The sequence below is a fragment of the Lipophrys pholis genome (assembly GCF_963383615.2).
Source record: "Lipophrys pholis genome assembly, chromosome: 13".
In the NCBI taxonomy this organism is placed as follows: Eukaryota; Metazoa; Chordata; class Actinopteri; order Blenniiformes; family Blenniidae; genus Lipophrys; species Lipophrys pholis.
In genome coordinates, this window is record NC_137632.1 from 21,305,847 (window position 1) to 21,333,653 (window position 27,807).

The following is a 27,807-nucleotide window of genomic DNA, read 5'->3' on the forward strand; positions in this document are numbered from 1 at the left end:
TGACAAATCAAATATCCAAAGCATGTTGTAGAGGGTTGACCTGATTTGTGTCTTTTTCTTGTGAGAGAAACTTCATTGGGATTCACTGTATATCAAAGTTGAATGAAAACTTATTTTTCTTGCTGAAGGCTTCGTGTCAATTATAGATGAGCTAATGTTCTTAAACAAGAGAACAGCATTATCATACCTAATGTGAAGCCACATTAATAATGATGTCATGGGAGTAAGGCATGTGTATCCGGCAATGTTTTACATGCTTCGCTGATTTTCCCGCTGCTATTAAACTTCAAATCCAACGACATTGCGGTACGGTACAAGTCGTATTTAAAGGGCCCTTTTTTAGGAAGATGTACACCACTTTTTTCAGAGGCAGGACAATAGCTACGACAATGCAATTGAGTACAAAATAAAGCAAATTAAGAATGCCATGTGATGCAGGAGTGAAGGGAGGGTCCAGGTTTCAATGCCAGTGCTCCCTGAGCCTTCGGCCACTAAAACGCTCCCATAGAGCCGCACATCGGCTGCACACCACTCACTAGACAAAGGCTAAATGCAGAGGATAAATCTCACAATATCTTCACTGTATATGTGGCAACTGAATGATTGTTCTTCATCATGTGTCAAAGTGTCCTTGGGAAAGACGCTGAACCTCAAATCTTTCCCAGCAAGCACATTTGATGGCACCCGTCGATACGACTGATCGATCAAAGCTTGTCACTACTACTGAAACCATAAAATGCACTATATAACAGAATCTCATTTACCATGTAACTAAACAGTTCCTTAAAGTGTTAGCTAACACTCATAGTCAGAGCAATAGTCTATTCAAGTATAATCATAGTGTCATAGATTAACCATAGAACATAGATTTTTTTTTTTATCTCATTTCTCAAGCTCGCCTCAGAGCCATGTTATCAAGCTGAGTTTTTTAAAACATGCATAAAGCAACAGCTATTGGAGAAGTTTGTTTTACATTTATTTGTATTTTGCACCAATGTGTAAATGTGACTTTGAACATTTTCTCAAAGTGCTTCTGGAGAACGTCGGTGAGGAGCTGGACCCCATCCTGGAGCCTCTGCTGCTCAGACAGACCTTCAAGCAGGGCGGTGCCATGTGTATCCGACTCGGAGACTCCACCATCGAATACGCTCCTGACTTTCGCTTCTACATCACTACCAAGCTGCGCAACCCCCACTACCTGCCTGAGACCTCTGTCAAGGTACTTTAGAGGGAAATTGCCTCAGGTGGTGTTTTAATTTTCAGGTTAGAGTGCATCGTGGAAACATATTCTAATATTTCCCAGCAATAGAGATGGCAATACACAAACAAAACAGAATTGCTTCATTCATAAAGACACTCTTTTATGGTGAGTAACATGTTCAGGAAAGAATAATAACTCATTTTACTGTGCAGCTATATGTGTTTGCTGCTCTTTCATGAGTGTGTCGTGGTGTAATAACCTAAGTGGGACACCAACAGCACCGCTCCAATGCATATCAACTCCAGAGTCCCTGTGAATTACCTTTGCTGTGTTCATTTGGCAGTGTTTAGACGTACAAATATACCTGTGTGTAGGGGATTACTGCAACAGCTCCTTTCCGCTCCACTCACAAACATATCCAACCTGACAGGCTTCAGCACACACACACACACACACACACACACACACACAAACGCACTCACACACACACACACAAACGCACGCACACAAAACCTTCGAACAGAAAAGCGCAGCGGAGCATTTCCTGACAGTAGCCACACACCAGTGCTGTTTGCAGCAGGTGTCACTGTTGTCATAATGAGCCTCGTGCAATCCTCCCTGCCTTCCCCACCAAGCCCTTCCAGACAGATGGAGCCGGCACTCTTCAATCCCACCACAGCCGAGGATAGACGTATCCTCCACAGCAGAATTTCTGCCAAAACAACGAGGACTCATAAAATGCGAGCACTCGCAGGCAAAAACAGTGACATCTGCAATATTCTGTCTTTAAGATATCACTTTTATTGCATCCAATGGTAAAAAGGTAATTTGTCGTCTTTCCTTAAGAAGTCAAACATGCAATCCGACCACTAAATCATGAATGTCACATGAGCTTGTTGATCCTATATTTTCTTTTATTGCATTTGCAACCTGTACATCGCTATGTGCTATTTTGGTAATAGTCTCTATATGGATTTAATTGCTTGTCATCTTCTCATCATCTTTTTTCCTGCTTGACTTCTTTGGTTGTCATGCCCTGTATAATACGTCAAGAGCCCAATATACCTCTGTTCTCTAATATCGCCTTCTCAGTATAACACAGTATCATACACCAGCACCCATCCCCACCAAAATAAATGAATGAATTTATAAATAAATAAAAAAGATTCCAAGAAAAGCAGCATTAAAGAAAATTGCATTATAGAAGAGGCAAGAGCTCGGAAAGCATTACCAAAGATCACATTTCAAGCATCTATTTGCAAGGGCTTGGCTGTTTATGGGCAGCTATCAGATTGATTCAACTCATTTTTCACAATTGGTTAAATCTTTTTTCTTTTCTTTTTTTTTTGCCTGAATCTTTTTTTTGTGTGCATAGATTTCACTATAGAGTCTCTATCATTCTCTATTAAATCTATTTGAAATACAATAGTTCCAAATACAAGAGGGCGGGCCTCTAGAACAGCAGCTCTCACAGAGCTTAAAGGACGAAGAGACATAAAGAAGTGAAGGAGGAGGATGTATGTGTGAAAAGGACAAACTCGAGATTTATATGGGCTCTGAGTCTTTACCACCAGCTGAGTGGGTCTCGCAGCATCAATAGAAATGGAATTAGGCCCCGGAGAAGTGCACTCGTTTATTAGGGCGGAGAGTAGATAGCAGATAGGCTTTTAACCTCAGGGTAAGTGCAAAGCAGGATGACTGCAGCTGCGGTAAAAGACACTCCTTCACTCTAAGCAGCAACACCTTTTCACTGAAAAGGAAAAAAGTAAATGCATCCTACCTGTACTTTGCCAAGGCTGGAGTGGTGATTGGAATTGATTGGTTAGAAGGTTTTGTAGGAAGAGCTGCACCGAGCACAGCACTACACTTAAACAGTGGAGATCAAGGGTGGGCCAGGGCAATTCACCACAACATACTATAATTGTGCATATAAATGTCTGTAAATTCCACTTCTACATATACTCCTGACAAATTTACTACAGCTGGACATTTATGTTCTTTCTAATGTTTTTTGTTTACATCTGCAGGGAGGAAATTGTTTTCATTGCTGTTGGTTGTTTGTTGGATGGTTTAGAGAATAACTCATAAACTTGTGGACATATTTCTTAAAAATTGGCAGGCGAACAGATAAATGAACAAGGGAGAAGTGATTTAATTTTCAGCGAGATTAAGATCATATCTGTTTTCTAAATACGTTCTTCTTGTTTACTTGCTTGTGTACTGCTTATCACTCTTCCCTTATAGTAACATATCTGGTTTGAATTCAGCCTTTGGCGCCAAAGCTCTTTCATGATACTTTCTTCATCGTACTCCACCGTGGAGTTGAAAATCTCAAAAGTGGTTTGAAATATATTTTTTCTGCCATTTTAACAGCCTTTAGCTATTTTTCAAGTGCATGCGATTACTCTGTTTATGCTATGTGGACATGTAGTGGTGTAATGGTTAAAGCTTTATTGATCCCAGTGAGGAAATTACTTCTCTGCATTTAACCCGTCCCGGGGGAGCTCTAGGCCACCTCTCCCCAGAGGCGGGACCATCACAGAGAGATTGTCGTGTTGAGTCCGGGTCAGGCAGCAAAGCTTTTCTGTGTGGAGTTTGAAAATGCTCATTGTGCATACGTTGGTTTGTCTCAGAAAACTGACTGACTCTAAATTGCATGTGTTTGTGTTTGTCTGAATGTGTTTGCTCTGTGATGGACTCTTCACACATAGTCGGCTGAGATCAGCCCCAGCCCCTGCGACCATAAGTTGGATTGAACGGTGTAGAGCAGGGGTGTCAAACTACATCATGGGTCGCATACAACACACTTTCATGTTAAGTAGGGAGACTGGTAAAATAGTGCTATAATAACATTTAGATTAAAATGTTATAGTTTTTCTTTGTCGTGACGCACAAAACCAAAATTACTACAATCTCAACATGAAGCCAGTTTTAATGAAAACTTCAGAAAACAGGCAAAATGTGAAAACCCTTCATACTGTTGTGTGACAAAACATTCAGTGCTTCAACAGTGCAAGTTGCTGAGGTCACAGATATCATTGTTACAGAATAATATCTATTGTCTATTGATTTTCTTTGCATCTTTAATCCAAACAATTGTTTCACAGAGAATTCAAATATGCCAGAAAAGCTCAACTTGTATCAATCAGTACTTTTTCACTGTTTGTTCTGGGTGGTGTAGGTGACCCTGCTCAACTTCATGATCACTCCAGAGGGCATCCAAGACCAGCTCTTAGGCATCGTTGTGACCAGGGAAAGACCTGATCTGGAAGAGGAGAAACAGGCTCTCATCTTACAGGGAGCAGAGAACAAACGGTACAGCGGCTAAAGTTGAACATCAATAAATCAAATAAAGCATGTCCTGCAGCTGTATTAAATTTGTCCTGTGTTTTTATCAGGCATCTGAAGGAAATCGAGGACAAAATCTTGGAGGTGCTCTCCTCGTCCGAGGGCAACATCCTGGAGGACGAGACTGCTGTGAAGATCCTCTCCTGCTCCAAGGTGCTGGCCAATGAGATCACTGAGAAGCAGGCCGTGGCCGAGGTGACCGAGCAGAAGATTGATGAGGCCCGCATGGGCTACACACCCATCGCCGTGCATTCGGCCATCTTGTTCTTCGCCATCGCTGACCTGGCTAACATTGAACCCATGTACCAGTACTCCCTCACCTGGTTTTTCAACCTCTTCATTAGCTCCATCGACAGTTCAGACAAGAGTGAAGACTTGGAGCAGAGGTAAGAAGGCCTGACTAATGTACCCGAAAATACTCGCTCTACATTACTTAAACAGGCTATTAAAACACTAGAAAAATCATGTTTCTATGTCATTCAAAAAACAAAAAAACCGAAACCTAAACATTTATGGCCTGTTAAAAAAAGTGTGTGTAGGAGTTTCTTAAGCTCTGTTTGGTTTTAGATTTCCTCTCCACTAAACAAGGTTATATGTGTCTTTCCTCAGACTGCGGATCCTGAGAGACCACTTCACCTACACACTATATGTCAATGTGTGCCGCTCACTGTTTGAGAAGGATAAGCTGCTGTTTTCCTTCTGCCTCAGTATCAGCCTGCTCATACACAACAAGCTGGTAGGAATACACACACTCCCACATGCATATACACAAACCAAAGATGCCTGAAAAGCACATCTTGTTGCTTTGTTAGTAAGTGATTAGCTCCGCAAACAAGCCAGTAAGTGTTGATATTTGAATCAGGCTTTTCAGTGATTGCTTTAGATTATCAGTATCTTGTATTGTCAACAGCCAATACCACTCAACCACCATTTCTGGTCATTCTGCCGCTGTGTTCACACTGTGTTTGACGTGGGAACGCCAATTAATGTTTTAGGTGGATGAGGGGGAGTGGCACTTCCTTCTAACAGGTGGCGTGGGCCTAGATAACCGTCACCCCAATCCCTGCATCTGGCTCCCAAAAAAGTCTTGGGACGAGCTCTGCCGCTTGGACGAGTTAAAAAGTTTCCGAGGGCTGCGCCAAGGCATGACTCAACTCAGAAATGAGTGGAAGCAGGTCTACGACAGCCCGGTGAGTTTCATCACGCTGACAGCTCGGTGTACGAGGGGCCTCCGCTTTGGGTATTGCCTTGTTTTGTTTGCTTTGAAAGAAACAAAGTTGGGCGGGGGGGAAAAAGCTTTATTCTCTGGAAACTGATATGTTGAAACACCTGGTGACGCAGACTGACACCCATGTCTTTGATAACAACAGTTTGCTTGATTTAAACAATCACCATTCGAAACTCCTGTCAATAACCACAAAATATTTCAACATAAAGATGTATCTGAAGGTCTTTTGGGGAAGAGCTGTATGGCTTTGAACAATTGTCTGACACCTCATTGCTCATTGTTTAGAGGTTTTTGAAGACTTAGACGTTAGATCGTTGAAAATACAACTTTATGACTGGCATGGAGAAAACATCTCTGTGTATCTAACAATACGTCTAAACTTGACATGTAAACTAATAAAAGCCACAGTAAATGTATGCTGATCAGACCACCATCACTACCAAATTTGCTTTTATTCTGTGCTCATACAGGCATGAAAAACCTGGAAAATATTCATAACAGAGGGTTGGATGTGGATTTCATCAATGTCACTGCACTTTTTATTTGATTTTATACTCATCTTTGACCTTTCCCTGATCCAGTAATTCCAAATGTAGGTTTTAACTTATTTGATTTTATGTGAAATAGCTGAGAATTCTCCATTTAAATGTGGTACAGACAAAGGAGATGCGGCGGCGAGACAGAAGAAAATAATTTGCATGTCAAGTACAGTTGATGCACATGGGCACTCTCTGCTTTTATGAATTCCAAAGAATCTGAAATTGAAGTTTTATCTAATTAAATCCATTCAGTTCCTGTTGTGCTAGTCACATTTACGCAATTTAGATGCAAGAACAGCTGTTTAATCAATGTGTGCGGCCCGCATGCCCGTCTCTGTGCTGTCGCACAAGTGCCTGAAGGCGCGCGTGCACCATCTTTGATTTATAATCAACGAAATCATCCACAACACTCCTAATTAAATCTCGTTTGTTCCAGTTGTAGAATTCGCATTTATTCAATCTGGATGGAAGAACAGCTGTTCAATCAAGCACACAAGCACTCAGACTCTCACGCGTTAACACGCCCGTGTTCACACAGAGAATCCCCGGGAGATCCTAAATAGGTGTATCCGTCTCAGAGCACCTGCCAACACACATAGCCAGAAGTCCCTCCACAAACAGCCCGGGGCAGATACTTGCAAAAGTTCCTGCTTCCATCGCTCACTTCTTGTCTTGTTCCAAAGATTAATCACACATTTTGTTCTGACCTAAGACTCTGGTGATTTTTTTTTTCCTGTTTCACCACTCATAACTTCTACCACTCTCCTTTTTCGTCTTTTGTTAAGCACAACCTGTTTTCATATTTGGACAGTTCAATCTCCTAACCTCAGGGGGGGGGGTTGTCAATAACATTTTAGTTCAGGGGCCACAAACGGCTCAATTTGTCCTGAGTGAGCCAGAAAATGGTGACATAATAACCTTCACATTCAAACTTTGTGCTGCAGAGTGTTTGTATGTGATTAAAATGTCTATATTATTACAAAACCAAACAATTACTACAATCTCAACATAAAGCACCAATTTGAATCATACCTTCTGGTGTAAAATACAATGAAATGTCCAAAACTGTAAACTTGAGAAGAGATTGTTCAGGAAAAGAGATGATGTGAGCTCCTTCTGTCGTAAGAAAAAGAGGCATGTTGTGAAAAGCTGTGTTGAAATAGCAGGATTCAAAACTAGTGGCTTTGGTGAATAAGTTTGATGAAACCTTATATGGGTTTCCTGCAGTGTTCTGTGGCTTGGCAGATATTGCTCAATTTGTTATGAATGGTTTTATCTCCTCGCTTGGTAGCACCCGGAGGGTTCCTGTAAAAAATGCTGATCTGTGGATGTCTTTCTGTGACGATTTGTATTTGTTCCTGACTCCTGACCAGTTGAGATCGAGTCCTATTTGCCCCCGGCTACCAGAGATGCATCCTTCCTCTTCTCAACCGGACCCCAAAGCCATACCTCTCGTACTATCCATCCCAATACCATCCATGGTCTCAACAGGCTCACCATTGAAAGGCTCATCCACAAAACCTGCTTTATAAGTCAGAATATAGTCTGAACTTTTTAGTTCACCAGAAGCTTATGTAGCGAACATGTACCGGATGTGCTAAAATCCTCTGTGGCTCACACAGTCAGAGCTGAATGTTACTTGATTTATTTGCAGAACCCACATCAGACTCGGTTCCCTGATGTGTGGCAGGAGAAACTGAGCCAGTTCCAGAAGATGCTCGTGATTCGCTGCCTCCGACCAGACAAGGTCAGTCCACTTGGGCACTCACATCTATTCATGAATATATTTTCACACTACTGAATACACTCCAAAATGTTGTCCCCTCAGATTATTCCCATGGTGCAGGAGTTTGTTTCAGGCAGTTTGGGTCAGCCTTTCATCGAAGCGCCGCCCTTCAACCTCAGTAAGGCCTTTGTTGACAGCCACTGCAGCGCGCCGCTCATCTTCATCCTCTCGCCTGGCTCTGACCCCATGGCAGCTCTGCTCAAGTTTGGAGATGAAAAGGTACACAGACATCTGGAAAATTTGGCGGATTGGAATCCTGCTGTGTGGACAAAGTCGAAATGAGAGAAAAAATTGAATCCTCTAAATTTCCCAGGCTCACACTGACGCCTGAAGAGGACAAAAAAAAAAATGCTGCCTCTATCCAGAGCAGAAAGAGGGGCGCATAATTGAGTGTGTGTTTGTGTGTGTGTATGCGTGTGTTGGTGCCTTTCATCCCTCAGGGTTTCTCCGGTAACAAGCTGACATCCCTTTCTCTGGGTCAAGGCCAGGGTCCTATCGCAATGCGTTTGATTGAGACAGGCATTAAAGAGGGCACCTGGGTGGTGTTGCAGAATTGTCACTTGGCCACTTCATGGATGTCAACGCTGGAAAGAGTTTGTGAGGTCAGAACACACACACGACACACATTATATACCGTGTCCTAACTTCGAAATGCATGTGTATTGGCCATGCATTTATGACCTCACAAGTTTAAGTCCACACATGAAGTGAACTCCCATTCTTCAGGTCTCACAAACAAGGCCACAGACACTCTTTCTTCACCCAGATTCTGTACATTTCTTCCTCCTTGTTGTGACCGTGAGCAGGGGCTGAACCCAGATACCACACACCCAGACTTCAGACTGTGGCTGACCAGCTACCCGTCCCCCACCTTCCCCGTGGCGGTGCTCCAGAATGGCGTAAAGATGACCAACGAGGCTCCCAAGGGCCTCCGCTCCAACATCGCACGCTCCTTCCAGATGGACCCAATCTCCGACCCAGAGTTTTTTGGCAGCTGCAGTAAGCCGGTCAGTGCCTCTTTGTGTATGCATGCCTCGCCGGTTCATGGCACATACTGTTCATTCCTGCACCTGCAGGAGCGTCGCAGTATTTGTTTTAACAATACTACACCACCGCTGTTTTTCTCCCATGCCTTTCATCTGTACTTACTCCTCTCCCAGGCTGTATTCAAGAAACTCCTGTATGGCCTGTGCTTCTTCCACGCCCTGACCCAGGAGAGGAGAAAGTTTGGACCGTTAGGTTGGAACATTCCTTACGAGTTCAATGAGACTGACCTCCGCATCTCCGTTCAGCAGCTGCACATGTTCCTTGAACAATACCAGGTAGTTCATGCTCTCAATGAGTGAATTTATTTGATGACCAATCTTACTGAGAGGAATTCTGGAATGCAACCTATCAGTAAGACTGAAATGTTTAACAAAGTGGAGTTTTGGGTTCCAGGCTAACACACCAACACAGCCCTATTCTGTCACACATGCTCTTCATGAACTTACTTTATCTCATAAAACCCTTACATGCATATTCACAGCCACAATTCACCTCTATGTATCTAAGCATCTAAGCCCGTAATAGAAATTCTGGCTGCTACAAGAGGCTTCTGCTTGGCGCATACTTCTCTTTCATATGTCATATTCAAAACCCACTTGACATTTTTCAATAAACAGATAGCACTCGAGCAAGCCACCATTCCCAGTTTCTTTGCTGCAGCCGAGAGAAAGTGGCAGAAATAAACCACTGAGATCTTTGTGGAACGCAGTGACATTTTCAGCTTGTAACCAAGTGTTGCTGAGTGAATGTGGATGTGAAATCCTCCTGAAGCAAATGCCACAGTGGTCATAACCTCACTCTGCTACAGTCCAAATTTTCAACTCAATCACAGCAAAAGTTTCTGTTTTCAACAAAGTTTTGCTCTGCAGAAAAAATATACTTTATATATGAATTAATATCCCACATTGTTCCTTACTCGGTAAATCTTGTTTTTGTTGTCTCCTGCAGGAAGTGCCGTTTGACGCCCTGCGTTATATGACAGGGGAGTGCAACTACGGAGGGCGAGTGACTGACGACTGGGATAGACGAACTCTGCGCACCGTCCTGTCCATCTTTTACACCTCCAAGATCATTAAGGACCCCGGCTATACGTTTGACCCCAGTGGGCTGTACTACGCACCACCAGATGGCGACGTAAGAAAAGAGTTAGGCCCAGTTTACACAACAACATTTCAAGTTTTTCGTTTCAGAAATGTTTCGCGTTTACATGCCAACGTTTTGAAAATGATATCAGTTTACACAGAAATCACAAACACTGAAAACAATGTAGTTAGCATGTTGGGCCACTAGTGGGTTTTGGTTTTGAAACCACACACACACACATGCATGTGGAGAACAATATACTATAAACATTAACAATGGGAGTACTCGTATGGACAGACGATGAAGTTGGATTGTTTTTACGGTGACTGTCAACGATAAAACTACTGAGTCCTGGGAGAACATAGACTGGGAGTCATGACTCTCTGGATGCAAACATTGTTGTTATTGTCCATCTACTGAGCATGTGCAGAAGAACCCTCTAAAAGTCACTACCAACATAAACCCTAATGCATTTATAGGATTTTGGCCTGGCTGCATTTAGCATCGATTCATTCAGATTTACAAAATAGATTACAAAAAACAAACAATGCTGCATTGAATTCAATAAAGTTATCACAAGGGAAGGCTTAAAACTGTACGTCATCCATGAAATGCTGGTATTACTACATGTTTCTTTCTAGTTTCTTAATATAGATTAATATTTTTGTAATTGCGGCCATTTCAAAAACTATCTTTTGCTCATATAACTGTTGTATAATTTACGTAATTTCAGTCAAGTTCATGGAGGATTCTTTGCTTTTTCTACATTGAAACTGTGAATTAACAATAGTGGGGTTATTCAGTGAACAACACACGTTGAACGAGCCACGTTATTAGATTTAGATTCCTAAAATGAGTTATTATCAATGTCTTTAACAAGGCTGTCACATTTTCTGGCGAAATTTGAAACGACCACATCAGGTTGTAAGAGCTGTGCGATATATGTAATTCTCATACAAATAGAGCAAGTAAATGTTCTATGGAGCAGAAACAGTTCCCTGACCATCAGTCCATCGTCCACACAGAGCTGCTTGCAGCAAAAGTCAACCGAAGTTAAACTCAACGATCTAAACTAAGCACATAACAACGCGTTGTTCTTGAGCTACCTTTAGGAAGTCATTAGGCCTTAAAATGTGTGTAACAAGGCACAGCAGGCACCCACCGTCAGCGAGGCTTGATGCATTTGTTAACACGGGCGCAATCTATGGCGCACGCCACCCTATTTGGCATTTTGTTCTGCGACGCGGCGCCCCCCCCCTCCAACCACATCTTTTATTCATGAAGTCACATTTACATAGTCATTAAAATAAATGTCAGCAATCTAAGAAGCCGACTTGTTTTTCAATGAGTGTTATTACACAAGATGTTTCCCGATGTTGCTTCAAAAATAGTTCTCCTTCTTCACCCTGTTCCTCTCCCTCTGTTTCCTGCCTTCCCTGTCACAGTACAACAGCTACATTGAATACACCAAGTCCCTGCCTCTCAACCCGTCGCCGGAGGTTTTCGGCATGAACGCCAACGCAGATATCACCAAGGATCAGGCTGAAACACAGCTGCTGTTCGACAGCATCTTGCTCACACAGGTAAATACACTTTAAAGGTGCAGTATGTAATATCTGACAATTCAGGGCTTTTAAATATAAGATAATGAAACTTCTACAGTCATTATGTCACTACATTAATGTCCACGTGTTATTCTGTAGCTTTGCCTAAACAGCAAGCACCAACTGGAGGAGATTCAATAATAAACAAATTACTAAATAAACAAGCTGCCAAAACGTTATGTTTTGGAAGGATAGAAGATACACTGGCTGCTATAACAACTCACTACTGCCACCTAATGCACATCAGCGGTATTTTTTAAACCCCTAGGCTACACCATTACCACAGTTAGGCCCCATTTAAACAACAGCGTTTCTAAAAACGCACAGTATAGTGGATGAGACAGTCTTCATGTTCATTTACTGAGGATACTACCATGCAACACGCTCAGTCATGGTTGCAAAATATCGTTTACTATTTTATTGGCTTTATTACAGTTTTGGCCATTATTGTGTTATTGTTTGTTACAGTAACAAGACAAACACACACATTTGAAAACATAAACTGATTTGTTATCAACTTTTGTTGCCATAAAACTGTCACAGTAAAGCTTGCACCCCCTCTTGGCCAACATCATGAGTCTGAACGCTCCTCCTTCGGTTCGTAGGGTTTCAAGCTGCAGCAACACGCATCGCGCCCAGCTAACGCACAACACATAAATACACTCAAAATAAATAGACCGGATCAAATGCATGAAAACACATCTACCCCGACACTGAAATAATTTCTCCCAGAGCCACGGAGATGCACGAGCCTTATCCCTTCCAGCTCTCAATATTTCATCGCGCTTCATTAAAATAGATGATGCAACAATAATTAAAAAGAAAAGTTTCAATGAATATTTCAGTTGTTTGCAGAGAGACTTCTCAAAGATTTAAAAAAAAAGAAAAAAAGAAACCCTCTTATTAGGTTGTCTTCCTCTGGCGCTGCAGAGGCACCCTGTGAGTCACAGTGACTTTGAGCTGTATGATCCCTCATCATTTTATCTCAGCTCTAAGTTGGGCTGGTTTACTTTATTGAGGATTATATGCCACCACTTCCCAGCTCCAAATCGAATCTGTGGGATTCCACAACAAGACTCACGTTGATGATGCGCCGCACTGCAAGAGGGGAACCTGGTGTTTATTTATCCGCGTCTGCGTTTATTTATTTTCAGAAGCAGTCGAGTGGCGTTTCTTCCTTCATCAAATACGTTTTGTTCTGTTTAAAGATCAGAATTGACTGAATTCCTTTGGAAACTTAGTTGGGTGATAAACAAGTGCACGGCGGCTCTGTGTGTGTGTGTGTACCTGTTACAAACCAAATGCATTGTCACTCAAGTTGGAATTAGCGCTCCATGGAGTCTGGCATTTATTCATCTAACTTCCATTCAGCAAGATTAATAATGGCTTCAGTCATGTGTGGACTCCATTAGCATCTAATACACTCTCATCAGTCTCAATGACCAATAAACAGGGAGACACTTTAAATGGAACTGAGCAGCTATTTATCATTCTCCTACTGTAACCCCACCGCCATTAGTCGATGATTATCCATTACGGCTCGCTAGCGACCGAGCATCATATAGGTAAACGGTGCAGGTTGGCGTGTGAGGAAAGCAAAGAATTGGCAGATTAGAGTGAATAATTATCAGCATGAACGATCATTAGAATGGTTGATAAGAGCGTGTCAAATTACAGAGTGGGAGAAACGAGGGGAAATGACGTGCAGCCTTTCATCTCACGGCTCGTGATGAAACCCTCAGATTGTACTTGCCAGTATTCCTCTGTGGCCAGAGATACGAGGAGCTATAGGCTATCAAGAGAGGACGCCCGCAAAGCAAGAAAGGAAAGGTGCAATTATGCAGCGTCCTTTGGACAAAGATGATCAAAAATAAGCAAAGACGAGGCAGATTTGAAAGCCACTTAACATCAGGGTCTTTTCAAGATCAAAATAGCAGCAGCGTGAGACTCCTTTTAAAGGGAATGTATAATTTGACAAGTCAAAGATAGCAAATGATAATTTTCCGATGAAGTGTCAATCTGATGCGAGCCACACATCCTGCCTCGCCTTCTCATCAGTCCTCTGCCGCTCTGTGTCTCTGATCAGTCCCGCTCTTCAGGCGGAGATGCCAAATCCTCAGATGACATGGTCTTTGATGTGGCAGCTGACATCCTGAGCAAACTGCCTGGAGACTTCGACTTGGAGGCGGCGATGAGGCGCTTCCCCACCAGCTACAATCAGAGCATGAACACGGTGCTGGTGCAGGAGATGGGCCGCTTCAACAACCTGCTGCGCACCATCCGAGACTCCTGCGTCAACATTCAGAAGGCCATAAAGGTACACGCCCAGGTAGAAGTGGCAGGCGGGACGGAGACGCATCAGGCCTTTAAACTCAGCCTCAGCTCACTCCACAGAGATCCATGTAGTTTGCGGCTGAATTCACTGTAATCACACTAAATGTGTTTGTTTCAGATAAACACTAAGGCGAAATAATGAATCACCATTGATTTTACATTTCTGTGCAGTGAAAGCAATAATTCCTTTGTAGAGGTGTGTCTCCTGTGAACGTTTGCAGGGGCACAATGCTGGTAATACATCCTCACAAATCAGATAGTGCCAGAGCTCAGCACAATGCTGCACATGCACTAATATAACACACCTTGTCTATTAGTTCAAGTAATTGAACGCAGGGATTGTGAATGCACGGCAAAGTGCAAACCGGGGGGTGGGGGGGTGTCAAACATACGTCCAATGGACTGTCTTGAGTTTCAAACGCAGCCGGAGGGACGACATAGAAGATATTAACTGCTGCACCTTATTCCTAACAAAGAACAGATGCTTTGTTGTTGTACTTCCCTTAATTATGGAAAGTATAGAAGGTGGCAAATTCAAAGAGTAAATGGATTTCACTTATATTGCACATTTTCAAAACGCGCCAGCAGTCTGAGGGCATTCACCCGTTCACAAGCACGTTCACATACCAGGAAGGCACTCAGCATCTATACAGAGCAATTCAGTGTTTTAATCAAGGATACTTCAACATGGCGAGACGGGGATCAAGGCGGAATGCCATGACTTCCTGTTTTCTATTCATTTCAAAAATAACATTTACCAAATCAAAGTTAGTGATTTATATTAAGTATAAAACTAACTGTTTGGTCTCCACTAGATGAATTAGAGATTTGTTATTGTCATAGTTTTCATACACTGAAATTTAAGGGAGTTTCTTCTATTTCTTTTTTTTTCTTTCTTTCTCTTTGTTTTTCTTTTTTTTTAAAACCTTTTTCTTTGTTTGTTTAAAAAAAACATGTTAAAGTGTTTTGAAGTCGGTGCAATGTTCACACAGTAAATATCTAAACTTATTAGATCACTAAAACTTCATCAATGTTTACTGGTCACTCCACATACACTCAAAAACAGAAATACAAAAGCTGCACTAGAGTTGTTTTTGATGCATTTTATTTAAAAGGCAACTTTTACTATTTATTAATAAGTGAAGAAGGTGATTTATATATTTTTTCACCAAAGTCTTTTAGTTGAAGCTTTTTGCTGGCGGAGTAGCGTGAGAATCAAAGCCACACTGTGAGTACAGATCAGTTCGCTCTGTGGCCCCTGAACTCAAATGACTGTGAGTCTTCTGTGCTGGAGGACGAAATGACTTTCACCTACGATTCAGGATGTGTTTATCTTATTCACAGCTCACAGAGCTGCTGCTTTGTTTTGCACAGGAGGCATGTATCTATAAAGAAATGAAGAAGGGGCATATTTATTTGTTAAATATAAAAGACTTAGCAGCATTTTTTTTTGTTTTTTCATGTCCTTAAATTCCCAACACTTTTTTACATTTCAGAGTCGTTTCTGTCATCAAATAGACTTTGATTAGACATCGTGAGACTAATAATACTGCGGTCATTTATTACACTGAACAGAAAGCCGGACACATTTAAAGCAACATTCAAACACTCACATCTCTTGACATGGATTAATAAACCAGAGTTTATTTACCCTCTCCAATTTCCCAGCCTGGTGAGAGTGAATTCGAGCGTGCATGAAAGAGTCAGGAAGGGAAAAGAGTACATCCCTGTTCACTCTGGTATCAAAGACCCCCCACAGAGCAATACACGTTTCCATTATGTGGTTGTCTGTCACGGTATTTCTTCAGAGAGTTTCTTTATCAGAACGTGACTGGAGCAACACTGGAAGTTGTGAAAATGCTGATGTGTGCTTAATGTGGTGCTGATGTTCCTCCACAGGGTCTGGTGGTGATGTCCGCTGAGCTGGAGGAGGTGGTCAGCAGCATCCTGACAGGCCGCATCCCGGCCATGTGGATGAAGAAGTCCTACCCCAGCCTCAAACCGCTGGGAGGCTACGTCAACGACTTCCTGGAGAGACTCGGCTTCTTACAGGTGCCGCCTTTTCTTTGTCCAGACGAACGTCACAGAAACACTGAGTCACGGGCAGGTGATCAGGTCACAAGTGCATCACATTGATTAGTGGCACAGGAAGAACGTGCAGGCGTCACCCACCCAGCGGGTTCAAACCAGGGACCTTCCTGTTGTTTCTGAATGCACAGAATCCTCTATTTAAAAATATTAAATCAGAAAGAGTAAAGCCTCAAGAGGAGACAAAGAATCACACAAGAAAGAGAGAAATTTCTGTTAATAATTTTTTTTTGGGTATTTGTAGAACAATCCCTCGTGTCTTAATCTCTACTTAGGTGAGATCAGTGTAAATATTACACATCGGAAATCGAAACGTCCACTTGAACAGTAAAAAGCTGTTTGTGTCTATTTTTTACTACGTGATCAATATTTTTTCACTTCACTGCTTATAATGTGAGTTGTAGTTAAAAGAGGAACACCCAGCAGCAGTACGAACTAAAGCTGCGTCACACCTTAGTTACACAAGCATCCTTGGCTGGACGGTGGCAGTGAGAGCGGGAGGTCGGCTCCATTGTGCTTTGTACAGGAAGTCCAGGCAGCCACATGACCGGCTGACATGTGAGTCTGCAGGCTGAACTGCTTCATCCCAAAGTTCACCAGACGCCTTCCCTCCTCTTCATCAGGACGCAGTGGAGTGAAAAAGAATGCTGTGTGTGTGTGTGTGCGTGCGTGTGTGTGTGTGTGTGTGTGTGTGTGTGTGTGTGTGTGTGTGTGTGTGTGTGTGTGTGTGTGTGTGTGTGTGTGTGTGTGTGTGTGTGTGTGTGTGTGTCCACCCATGACTTCCCACAGGGGGAGCCGGGGGAGTCACGAGTTCCTCACAGAGACAGCACACTTTCTTTTATAACGATTCTTCTGGAATGTTTGGACAGTGTAGAAAACAACATGTGTCCCGTTGAAAGACGGTTGAAGAAAAGGTTTCTTCTCCTCCGTCGGAGGTGCAGAGGTGAAACGTTTGTTTGTGCAATATTAAAGAGAACGGTGCAAGGACAGGTGAAAACTTTAATCAGGAAAAGTTTGTTTTGCTTGCTGGGGTGTTTGTGCTCAGCAAGGCTGCTTTTGTGTTTGTGGCGTTTTCTTCGGAACGCGCAGAAAGAATCACGGATTGACGTATTGATGTCTTGAAGTTGGTACACTCTTTGTTTCTTTTTGACAAAGTCAACATTTCTTTAGCCTCTTGCTCCATTGTTTTCTTCCACTGCTTATACTCTAATATAAACGCTTCAACTTCACAGTTTTGTGAGGTATATGAATTAGACATTATAACAAAATTATAAAATTCCAGATGATATTATGTGCGTGGCTGCCACTCGCTGCCGACGAGTATCTTCCTCCATATAAGTGATAGTGAAAAAGTATGAGTAAAGTGCCACTAATAGTGAAAAACAATCAATTAAGTACCATTAATAGTGAAAAAATATCAATAAAACAGCAACTAGAACTACACTCGGTAGAGCGCAGACCTTCGCCAACGCCACATTTGTTTCCCTAACCGAGTTAGCATTGCAAGCATGATAGCCGTTAGCTCATATCGATGCTAATCGCAGCTACATCACTGTGTGAAACACTGAGTGGGGAGCGTCTCCATGGCAACAGACCCTGATCTCCTTTGATTGCCTCCATGAGGTGCCTCTACCTTCCGCTTTGTATGGGAATTTGTTTTCGCAGTTTTGAGGATTTATTTGCCGTTGGTTCGCCGTTAACGCCCCAAAATCTAATCTATGGAGCGGAAAAGTATCACTGATCTAAAGCACCAGACCTGAAGTGAGCCTGGAGCTGGTGGGTTTCCTCGTGCTGCAGTCAGTCCCAACCTGCTGGGGGGGGAGAGATGGACTCACTATCAATCCCTGTTGTCCTGCTGTCTGCTGACTGCTCAGCTGTTTCCTCCTACTGGCCTTTTCACCATGAAGACGGTCATTTTCTCACTCGGATGCTTCATAATGAGCCTTAGGCACCGAGTCAGTCAGAACAAAAACCTCCAGAGGGGAATTACACTCTGACACCCTGATTCAATATTTAGTTGAGGAATAATTATTGTTATGATTTTCAGCTTTTTTATTTTGACCTCATTAATGCAATTGAAGACAGTTAATGCCACTATTGTAAGTGGAGGACTTGCTTTTCGTTTTTCGTCATCCTGACATACACACAGGACAATAAACCTGTCGTCTTCTGAGAGCTTCTTGCGTTTCCTTTCTAAATGTCACACTCTCGTCTCCTCAGGACTGGTACGATGAGGGCGCGCCGGCCGTCTTCTGGATCTCGGGCTTCTTCTTCACGCAGGCCTTCCTCACAGGCAGCCAGCAGAACTACGCCAGGAAACACAGGGTCCCCATCGACCTGCTCGGCTTCGACTTCGAGGTGATGGACGACAGGAAGTACAGCCGACCCCCGGCAGACGGTACGTAGAGGGGGTGTGAAAGATAAAGTAATTTGTTTGAAGAAGGGTGTAAGCTGTGGGCGCGCGAGAAGGAACAAACAGATGAAAACTGACATGAAACGGAGTCAGAAGTGAAGAAACCTCGCTGCCTCTCATCTACATGCGGGCCTGCATCAGCCCCTCGCTGCGCCTGCAGCTCGGCCTCGCCCTCAATCAGTCCCCCAGCCGTCACACCAACGCCGCCACAGATCCCACAGTGTGTTTGTGCGTCTGTGTATGTGATGCGGACGGGGTGGCAGCGGCCCAGTTGCCTCTAAATTGCCCCTTTTTTTCCTCCCAAACAGTCATTGCTCAGTGAAATGAATGTGAGGGCACAGAGGACAGTTGAGCCCCATTCACAAAATGCTCCAGTCAGATTTACTCATATCTTCCAGATCTGGATGACTCATGAAGTTCGACTGCAATAATACGGTGTGAGAAAACCTTCCTGCAACAATCATTGTTTTAGAGACAATCTTCCATCAGTGAACTGGAAACCACCGAACAGTAAAACACTCACATTATACAACCATCTGACCAACAAGTTTCAAGTTTAGCTCAAAATATCTGGTTAATTTTACAATGTTTCATTAATTCAATGACACTTTAATTACAGACTGGGAGCTTCATTTGAATATCACCGGTCTGATGAAGTTAAAGTGCAGGAAAATCAAGTTTATAAACATGTTTGATTGCAGATTTGTAGGCGATAATAGTAGTTTATCAAAAAGTAAAGAAGAGAGCTGGAAGTGTGTAATGCAGGATGTGTAGAAGTTTCATCTGTGTGTGTGTGTGTGTGTGTGTGTGTGTGTGTGTGTGTGTGTGTGTGTGTGTGTGTGTGTGTGTGTGTGTGTGTGTGTGTGTGTGTGTGTGTGTGTGTGTCTCAGGTGTGTACATCAGAGGACTGTTTCTTGACGGGGCCCGCTGGGACAGAAAGGCCAAACTGCTCGCTGAGTCCCACCCCAAAGTGCTGCACGACCCCATGCCTGTGGTGAGGACACACACACACCCACACACACGCACACGCACACGCACACGCACACACACACACACACACACACACACACACCTTGCTTGTTTCGTTTCCGAGTCGCTCTGAAGCAGCCGTTTCCCAGTCGCCTCTCCTACATCCAGACAGAAGATGCTTGAAGTTCACTCGCTGCCCATCGTGCGGAAAAAGACGAGTGTGCACCCCCCACACACACACACACACATTCAGCCCCTCGGTGTGGGCAACTATTAAGCCTGAGTAGCTTCGTGGAGCGTGAAGCAACACTGGAGGCAACCAGGAGAAAGAAAACCACCCAAAAAAACACACAACAAAACTACTCCTTTGTTGCATAAGCGATTCTTACATAAAGTTTGAGGGGAAAGAGATGTATTGATTCTGCTGCTGCGGATCCCTCCGGGCCTCAGAAAAGATCGGATCTGTGCTCACAGCACATTCAAGAAAATAGGGCAGATTCCATTGTGACTTGGTGTGTAAAGGTTTTCTTCCTTCAGCACGGCGAGCAGTGCGCAGCGTCGCCCAGGACGTTCAGCTCCTCGTTCTCCGGACTGTTTTGCATTCCGCCTGCAGGACGCCCGTCTCCTTCTACTTGCCACCCTTTTATTAATTAACTGAGCTTGATACGGAGCATAAAAGCAGACTGACGGGAGCAATGGAAACAAGCGCCAGTGGCGAAGACTGACGGCCGATCCAAGTCTTTCTCCCTCCTCTGCTCTCTCCGTTCCACAATACATCCAAGTGACCATGAATAATGCAACAGACGGACTTTTTAAATATTCAGACATATTCCAGGGCAGCTTATTAACAGAATCAGTTTCTGAGAAGAGTGGAACTTAATTAAAATGTGTTTATTATTTGCGGTGGGTAATAAATTTCTTTTTTAAATCAACACCGAGCCGCCTGAGCTTTGAAATGCTAATGTTCACCGAGGCCCCTTGTGGAGCCATACGACTTCTTCTCAGCTGCAACTTGACAAACTGTTTTTGGTTTTTTGGTGAGAGGGGTTAAAATGTTTTTAGAGTGACCCAGTTTATTTATTTCTGCATAAGTAATACTACTTAATAGCCTGGGGAGGGGGGGTCTTGTCCTTTTTGATGCTCTTGTTTTATAAGTTTTGGCCCCAAAAGTTCCAATTTGTAAGTTAATGTTTGTGTGAGAAGAGATGGAGGATGACGAACGCACCAGGAAGCCAGGACCTCCTCTGGCCTGGGAGACCTGCAGTGGCGTTATGCCAAATACACGGTGTTGAAAAGAATCTCTGAATGACGGTAGACTCCCACCGTCTCTCCGCGTTTTCTTCCTTGACAGATGTGGCTGAAGCCCATGAAGCGGGAGGAAATCCCAGACACGATGTGCTACGTGGCGCCGGTCTACAAGACGAGTGAGCGCCGCGGGACGCTGTCCACCACGGGCCACTCCACCAACTACGTCATCGCCATGACCCTGAACTCCGACATTCCCCCGGAGCACTGGATCAGACGGGGCGTCGCTCTGCTCTGCCAGCTCAGCTCATGAGGTTCATGCACGTTCAGCCAATAAAAAAAGAGAGAATCGGGATCTTTTCAAAGTTTATTTGCCTTTCAGAATGGGGAGAACGCACAGACAGGCAAACAACAACGATGTCACATTTTGCATTTTATATCCAGATTATAAACAAATTGACACATAAGAAAGAAAAACAAGGCTTCTTTTCTGGTTTTTTTAGGGGGGGGGGGGGGGGGAAGCCCCAAAACAGCAGGAAAACTTCAGGGCGTAGTGTTTCAAGCGTCACAAAGTCTCACCCAACACTCCACAGGGCAGCTTAGATTTAAATTATTACCAAAGGAGGAAAAAAAGAAAATAGAAAGACTTAAATTTTTCAATGTACAAAAATAATATTGTGGAAAACAGCTGGGATACAAATACATTCATGTTCAGCTGCGATAACATTAAATATATAAGACACGACGTACAAATGATGAGTTCTCGCGTCGACAGCAGCAGACACCTGGAACGCAGGTCACACTACGCCCTGGACACTTGGGCTGGATCGTCACTCTGCTCTTTTAAAAACGCAACAATACTTGAACCTCGATGAGTTTACAGTCGACACGACGTCCGTACCGCTTTGGGTCATGCTTCATGCACGCTTCGATGGTTTACAGCCAGTTAAGACACAGACCATGGATGTCACACAGTGACAGGATAAATGAAGTCGCACACAAACGCACACACACACACACACACACACACACACACACACACACACACACACACACACTGTGTGTGGCCAGCAGCGGAAGCAGCCAATGGAATGTGATGGGAGGGGCAGGTGGAGGGGGAGGGGCATCAAGCACCAGCCACTGATCGGTTCACACGCAGGAATGCTCTTCAGAATAAATACTCCGATGATTTGATCTGCTGTGACACGAGTGTGTCGCGTCTACTTCATCTCAGATTGTCACAAATTGAAAGTCTACGAAAACAAAACAAAAACACTAAACCCAAAAGTTCGTCCTTCAGATGAACTATTGACACTAAGGTATTTCCACCACGTTAAAAAGACGGTCTCCCATTGGATCAGGCGAGGGGGCGTCGCCCCGCACAAGTAAACGACGACACGAGAGGAATGAGGTGATCTGAATTCACGTTTTTCCAGCTGTTGATTCTCACCAGGAAAGAAAACAAGAGGAGGAGTCTCATTTGGCTAACGATTGTCAAAACCCTCACGAACAACTAAAAGAAGAAAGTTGGTCAGATATTTGTGAGTTTCTGAACAAAATTAACACTGATCACGGTAAATCTTTCAACTGTCGAGGTCCTGGCAGCAGCAATTGTCATTATAACCAGTGAAAGTGTGAGAAGTGAGCACAAACAAACACTAGAAGATCAATAAAGGGTCAAACTGTCGTCAATAATTATTTACAGGGAAACTAAAAGGAGGAGGAGAGATTGTGACCACTTGGTGGTTCATTCACATTATTCTGGTCTGTGAAGCCTTGATGATCGGAATTATTACTCAGGATTACTGCCGGTTTGAAAACCAGTGCTGATGTGCTTCAGATCAACCAATCATCAGAGCAAAACCACAGCCAGCCAATCAGAGGCAGAGGGGGGGCGGGACCAGTAGCTCATGTAACATAAAGCCAAGAAAATGATGATTAACTTTGGAGTTATTATCGTTTATAGTCATGACAAAGTGCGCCGCAAAACAAAGACTTTTCTGTTTGACATTCAAGTTTCCCGCTCGCTCCTTTTCACGGCGCCGCCGTGGAGCCGCTCCAGTGGCCGGGGCTCGGCGAAGAGGGTGGATGAGGGACACGATGGCGGCGCGACGACAACATAGTGACAACAGGCGGCGATGGATGTGCAGCGAGCTGCTGGGCAGTGACAGCTGCCTCTCTGCGGGACGCCACCTCGCCGTCTGGCGGCGGCCGGGAGAGGCGATGGAGGAGCAGAGTGGTGCCGTCACTGCGGCACGCGTGGGATGAGACGCACACTGCATGCGGGACTGGGCGCCTTCACATGGCAAACGGTGAAGAACAAACAACTGACACATCCGGCTCTCCCCCTCGCACTCCTCGCTCGCCCTTCGTCCTCCGCTAGAAGCCAAAGTCGATAACGATCTGGTCCTCGAAGATGGCGATGAGCAGCATGATGCCGAACCCGGTCAGCATGCCCAGGTTCTGCAGGATAAAGTGTCCCAGCTGGCAGCGCTTGTGGTCCTCACTGTCCCCGTGCAGCATCTCTGGAAGCTGGAGGGAGGGAGGGAGGGAGGGAGGGAGGGAGGGAGGGAGGGAGGGAGGGAGGGAGAGAGAGAGAGAGAGAGAGAGAGAGAGAGGTCAGTGGCGGACTTTGTGTAAATTTGCATTAGAGACAGAGGAGGCCGTCAAAAGTTAAGCTGATGTTGTGGAGGTGAGAGGGGGGGGGGAATTATCACTCCGGGGGCTGCCGCCAACTCACCATATCCACCAGAGCCACATAAAGGAACATGCCAGCTGTGATGGCGAAGATCCAGTTGGTGACATTGTGCGTGTACTGGCCCACAGCTGTGCCGATGATCATGCCAACGTAGGCCATGAGGGCGGACAGCAGATTGTAGACGATGGCCTGCTTCACCGACATGCCGGCTTTCAGCAGCACCGCAAAGTCACCTGTCAGCCGGGGGACAGAGAGGGAGACGCACGTTAACGCGGCGGCGCCGGAATCCTGCAGCCGTGGAAAGACTCGCACAACGTTCAGCCGTCCTCTGCTCAGAGCGACCCCAAACACGTCACACTCACTTCATCACTTTCAGCCTCTCCGGTAGATTCAGGGACTGTCGTCATACAGAATCACGTCTCGGGTGAAACGGGCTGCATTTTATATTCAAATCTCAAATAAACACCGAATTCTTCTTAATCATCATTTTATATATTAATTCATGAAAAACTGATGCACATTCATGTTACACCCTACACGGTAAAATGACTTTCATGGCTTTAAAAGTTACTACAGAGTTCATAAAGCCTCATTTTCTTTCATGCAGGATCTTGATTATTTAAGCTTTACAAGACGCAACATAAATAAATATTTGTTTTTGGCATCCCACACTGATTTTTAAAAATGGCTTAATAAGGAAAAACCAGCTGAAAGAGCCAGAACAGCTTTGAAGAACAGGAGAAACAAAAGGAAAGAAATTTAAGGAGGAAAAGGAAATGAAAGGAAAAAAGGGAGAATAAAGAAAAAGGAGAGACAGGAAATGTTTTTCTAAGAAACACTGAAAGAAACAAGAAAAGAGAAGCTTTATAAACCTTTTAAAATTGCGACAACATTTAAAAGCATAAAAAGAAAATACAAATTGTACCTATGACACTTAATTAATGTTTTTATAGCAAATTTTTCATGATTTCAGATCATTTGCAGGTTTTGCGACACCAGACTGATTTTATTGGGCGGAAAATCATGAAAGCGACTGATTTGGCCATAAAGGATGCGGCGCCCTGAACTCGATCTTTAAAATACAGCAGTTTGCTACAAATAAGAAGCGGTGGAGAGTTTTTGATGAAGTTTCTCGTGCAGAGAAACAATTTGCGAATGTAAACGTCATCAGTCGGTGTTTGAGCGGATTCCCCATGTGGGAATAATAACGTCTGATCCAATCGGTTATTGTAGTGCTGCACTGCAGCGTCAACGTCGGGCAGGTGGAAGTGACAAAGCGGTGCATTCACATTATTCATTTCAGATACAGTTTTGGGGGGGGGGGAGCAGCTCTGCAACGGTTTTCCTCAAACTTCCTTTGAGCTCAGGGTGAGAAAAGCAGAGTTTTCTAAGGAAAGTGTCTTGAACTGGCTCTGATATGATGCACATGCCGAGGCCTCTGCGCTCCTCCATCACTGAGTCTCAGTGGAAACGCCCTGGATTTGGAGAAAGATGAATACGGAGGGAGGGGCTGGCCTACATTTCCTCTTTTCCAAGCTAATTACCACAATGAATATATTACCAGTCTGCACTCATCCATCAATCAAGAGGGGAGAAGTTAAAGAGAGACTCCGACACACCTCGCTTCAATGCCACTTTTTTTCCTTCTTCAACCTCTCCGGTTCCAAACCGTCAGACACTCATGTGCCCGCCGCCGCCGCCTCATCTACCGCAATTAACACACCCATCACTGCCAATTAGCTTCACTGCGGGCGGTTAAAGAACCCTCATAATCATCATCTTCCCATCCAGCTGCCGGTCGCAGGACGGCTTTTTGTGTTCGGGAGGAGCCGACAGGAGCGGTGCGGCGGGGGAGGGGAGGCGTGACGGCGGGCGCAGAATCAACAGGAAGCGTTGAGATCACAAAGAGAGCGGTCTCACATCTTCACATACAGCAAGTGCTGCTGTTAGCCATCTGGAAGCTCCGACACAGCAGAGAAGCACCGATTGCTCACAAAGCGCCTCGCTCGTGACCCAAAACTCTCAAAACGAAGCAACATAAAGCCGCATCTGTTGAACCAAAGTGCGTTTCGTCCTCTTTTTTTTTCCTCCCCCCCTTCTTCTTCCCAAGCATCACAATAACAGATGAACGGGATCCCTGCAGATCCACACAGGAGGGAGCAGCCAGACAAAACGAGCTATTATTCAGCGCTTCACACACTGCAGTAATTGACACGACTCTATTCATCAAGCACAGAGGCGAGGCGGTGAGAGAGCGCAGCAACCAGACACATCATCAGCACTGATCCGCTGTGGATGGGCCCATTGTCTGGGTTTCCCAGGCCGCTCTGCTCTCACTGTAAACAAACATCGAGGAGGAAAAGCGCTGAACTGAAGCTGAATGTGAAAGAGGCTCCGGGGAGAGGACGGACTGCAGGTACAAAACACACTCAACTGGACTTTTCTTTTTTTCTGAAGCGATGATCAGAACTTTCATTTTGCAGCGAGTGGGCCGACTGCAGTTCGGCGGCGTGGCACTTCTCTACTCTCGTCTCCGGGCGCACTTACCGAGTTCGTGAGGTAATTCGTGGCAGAAGACCGCCACTGACGTGCTGATGCCACCTGTCAGGTTCGCGCTGAACGCCGCGCCTGCAGAGATGAGATCACAGAGTTAGGGAGACGACGGGGCGGGGGAGTCAGATGACAAGACAGATACCACTTTCCTCCCTGCGAGCCGTGACAACCCACTCAGCTCGCTCAGGAGCAGGGCAGGGAAGAAGCTGCAGAATGTTCACTGTGAAAACTTCAGTTCACGTGATGTTGAATCAGCCAACAGGTTTCAGTGTGGAGAGCTTACAGGATGTGGGGTGTGAGCGCAGCATGTTCACTACATATGAAGATAATTCCCGTGAATTTAACTTCCAAGAACTAAATGTGTGGAGAAAAAAGAAACTCCACAAACGACTGAGAATTCGTCTGTCCTGTCTGTACCGAAGCGCCTCAGAACGTCTTCTGCGCAGCTGTTCTTCTTTCTAATTTCATCTCAGTGTGTGTAGAAAGGCATCATGACAAGAAGTGGCGTTCATTTTACTCTAGCTGGTGTGGTTACCGATGGCGAGGCCGTCACTGAAGTTGTGCATTCCGTCTCCCATGATGACCATCCAGGCGATGCTGGCGATGCCGGCGTCCTTCATCTCCTGGTCGGAGTGGCAGTTCCCCCCGTGCGAGTGGCCGTGGCCATGCGAGTGTTTGTGCGCCTTGTCCTTGCGCTCGTTCTCCTTGACGGGGGACCGGTCCGACCGGAGGTCGGCGGCTGCCAGCACCATGTTGTTGGTGGGGGAGCTGGGCGTCTGGACCTCGGTGAGCTGCGTGTCGTTGTGGCCGTTGTCACAAGAGACGGCGGAGACGTCGAGGTCTGGGTGAGAGAGGAGCCGTTAGAGCGACGGAGGAGGGCAGACACGGAGCTGCCGTCCGGACGGGCCGAACCGGATTCTTACCGTCTCCCAGAGGCTTCAGGTGCAGCCACTCTGCGTCCGAGCGCCGGTTCAACTTGTGATCCGACAACTTCCTGCCGATCGTCCCCTCCTCGTTTGCCTTCTTGGCGCCCTGAAAGCGAGCAGTCATACACGTTATGGTCTGCTCGATGCTGGAGAGTTCCTGTAACGTGGGGCCGGTTCATTATCTCACCTTTTGGTCCTTGTAGTGCTTAAACATGCCGATACAGTGCTCGATGATGAAGAGGAGGTAGATGCCGGCCAGCGCTGTCAGACCCTTCCACACGCCATCAAATTCTGTCATCAGGTCGGTGTGGGCGCTCGTGGTGTGTACGCTGTGGTCGTGTTGCCCTTGAGACTGAGAGGAGAGTGAGCCAGTTCAGCACAAATGGATTGAAGGAAACGATTTACATGGCACTCAGACAACATGGAGGCTTTTCATGGTCCTTTTACAAAACCAGTGCAGTTTAACGACAAGTTCATCGAAAAAAATTTAATAAAAAGCAATTTATAAATCCAACATATATCACTCACCTGGAGCAATACACAACCACATTCTGACATTTGGATGTTAACCTTCATGAAACAACGGAGAGATTCTGCAGCTCATCATTACAAGGATGGAGCGAGGGATGCTTACACAAATCTTTGTTTCATTGAAAGAGAAGTAAAGTCTCCAGGAACATCCACATGTTCAATAGCAAAACATTTACAAAAGACAAACATCAGACTCTTTATATTGGTTGCAGGT

General features: G+C 44.7%; 2 protein-coding genes across 3 annotated transcripts in view; one reads left to right on the top strand and one right to left on the bottom strand.

Moving 5' to 3' along the window:
* Positions 1 to 21,198, top strand: part of dnah7 (dynein, axonemal, heavy chain 7) — a gene marked incomplete at both ends in the record, with an annotated part of 75,083 nt that extends 53,885 nt beyond the window's left edge. The window contains 17 exons of the mRNA XM_080478221.1: positions 1,029 to 1,219; positions 4,383 to 4,516; positions 4,600 to 4,935; positions 5,159 to 5,285; positions 5,545 to 5,739; positions 7,971 to 8,063; positions 8,145 to 8,321; positions 8,543 to 8,704; positions 8,909 to 9,109; positions 9,263 to 9,424; positions 10,098 to 10,283; positions 11,678 to 11,815; positions 13,923 to 14,153; positions 16,070 to 16,222; positions 18,479 to 18,656; positions 19,562 to 19,665; positions 20,992 to 21,198. Of these exons, the coding sequence (XP_080334347.1) occupies positions 1,029 to 1,219; positions 4,383 to 4,516; positions 4,600 to 4,935; positions 5,159 to 5,285; positions 5,545 to 5,739; positions 7,971 to 8,063; positions 8,145 to 8,321; positions 8,543 to 8,704; positions 8,909 to 9,109; positions 9,263 to 9,424; positions 10,098 to 10,283; positions 11,678 to 11,815; positions 13,923 to 14,153; positions 16,070 to 16,222; positions 18,479 to 18,656; positions 19,562 to 19,665; positions 20,992 to 21,198 (2,975 nt within the window). The remainder of the gene's footprint in view (positions 1 to 1,028; positions 1,220 to 4,382; positions 4,517 to 4,599; positions 4,936 to 5,158; positions 5,286 to 5,544; positions 5,740 to 7,970; positions 8,064 to 8,144; positions 8,322 to 8,542; positions 8,705 to 8,908; positions 9,110 to 9,262; positions 9,425 to 10,097; positions 10,284 to 11,677; positions 11,816 to 13,922; positions 14,154 to 16,069; positions 16,223 to 18,478; positions 18,657 to 19,561; positions 19,666 to 20,991) is intronic.
* Positions 21,199 to 21,235: 37 nt separating this feature from the next.
* Positions 21,236 to 27,807, bottom strand: part of slc39a10 (solute carrier family 39 member 10) — a 29,649-nt gene continuing 23,077 nt past the window's right edge. For both annotated transcript variants that reach the window (XM_080477980.1, XM_080477981.1), the window contains exons 6-11: positions 27,250 to 27,414; positions 27,060 to 27,168; positions 26,672 to 26,977; positions 26,131 to 26,211; positions 23,626 to 23,816; positions 21,236 to 23,417 (exon numbers count right to left, since the gene is read on the bottom strand). In XM_080477980.1, the coding sequence (XP_080334106.1) occupies positions 23,265 to 23,417; positions 23,626 to 23,816; positions 26,131 to 26,211; positions 26,672 to 26,977; positions 27,060 to 27,168; positions 27,250 to 27,414 (1,005 nt within the window). In that variant the 3' untranslated portion in view covers positions 21,236 to 23,264. The remainder of the gene's footprint in view (positions 23,418 to 23,625; positions 23,817 to 26,130; positions 26,212 to 26,671; positions 26,978 to 27,059; positions 27,169 to 27,249; positions 27,415 to 27,807) is intronic.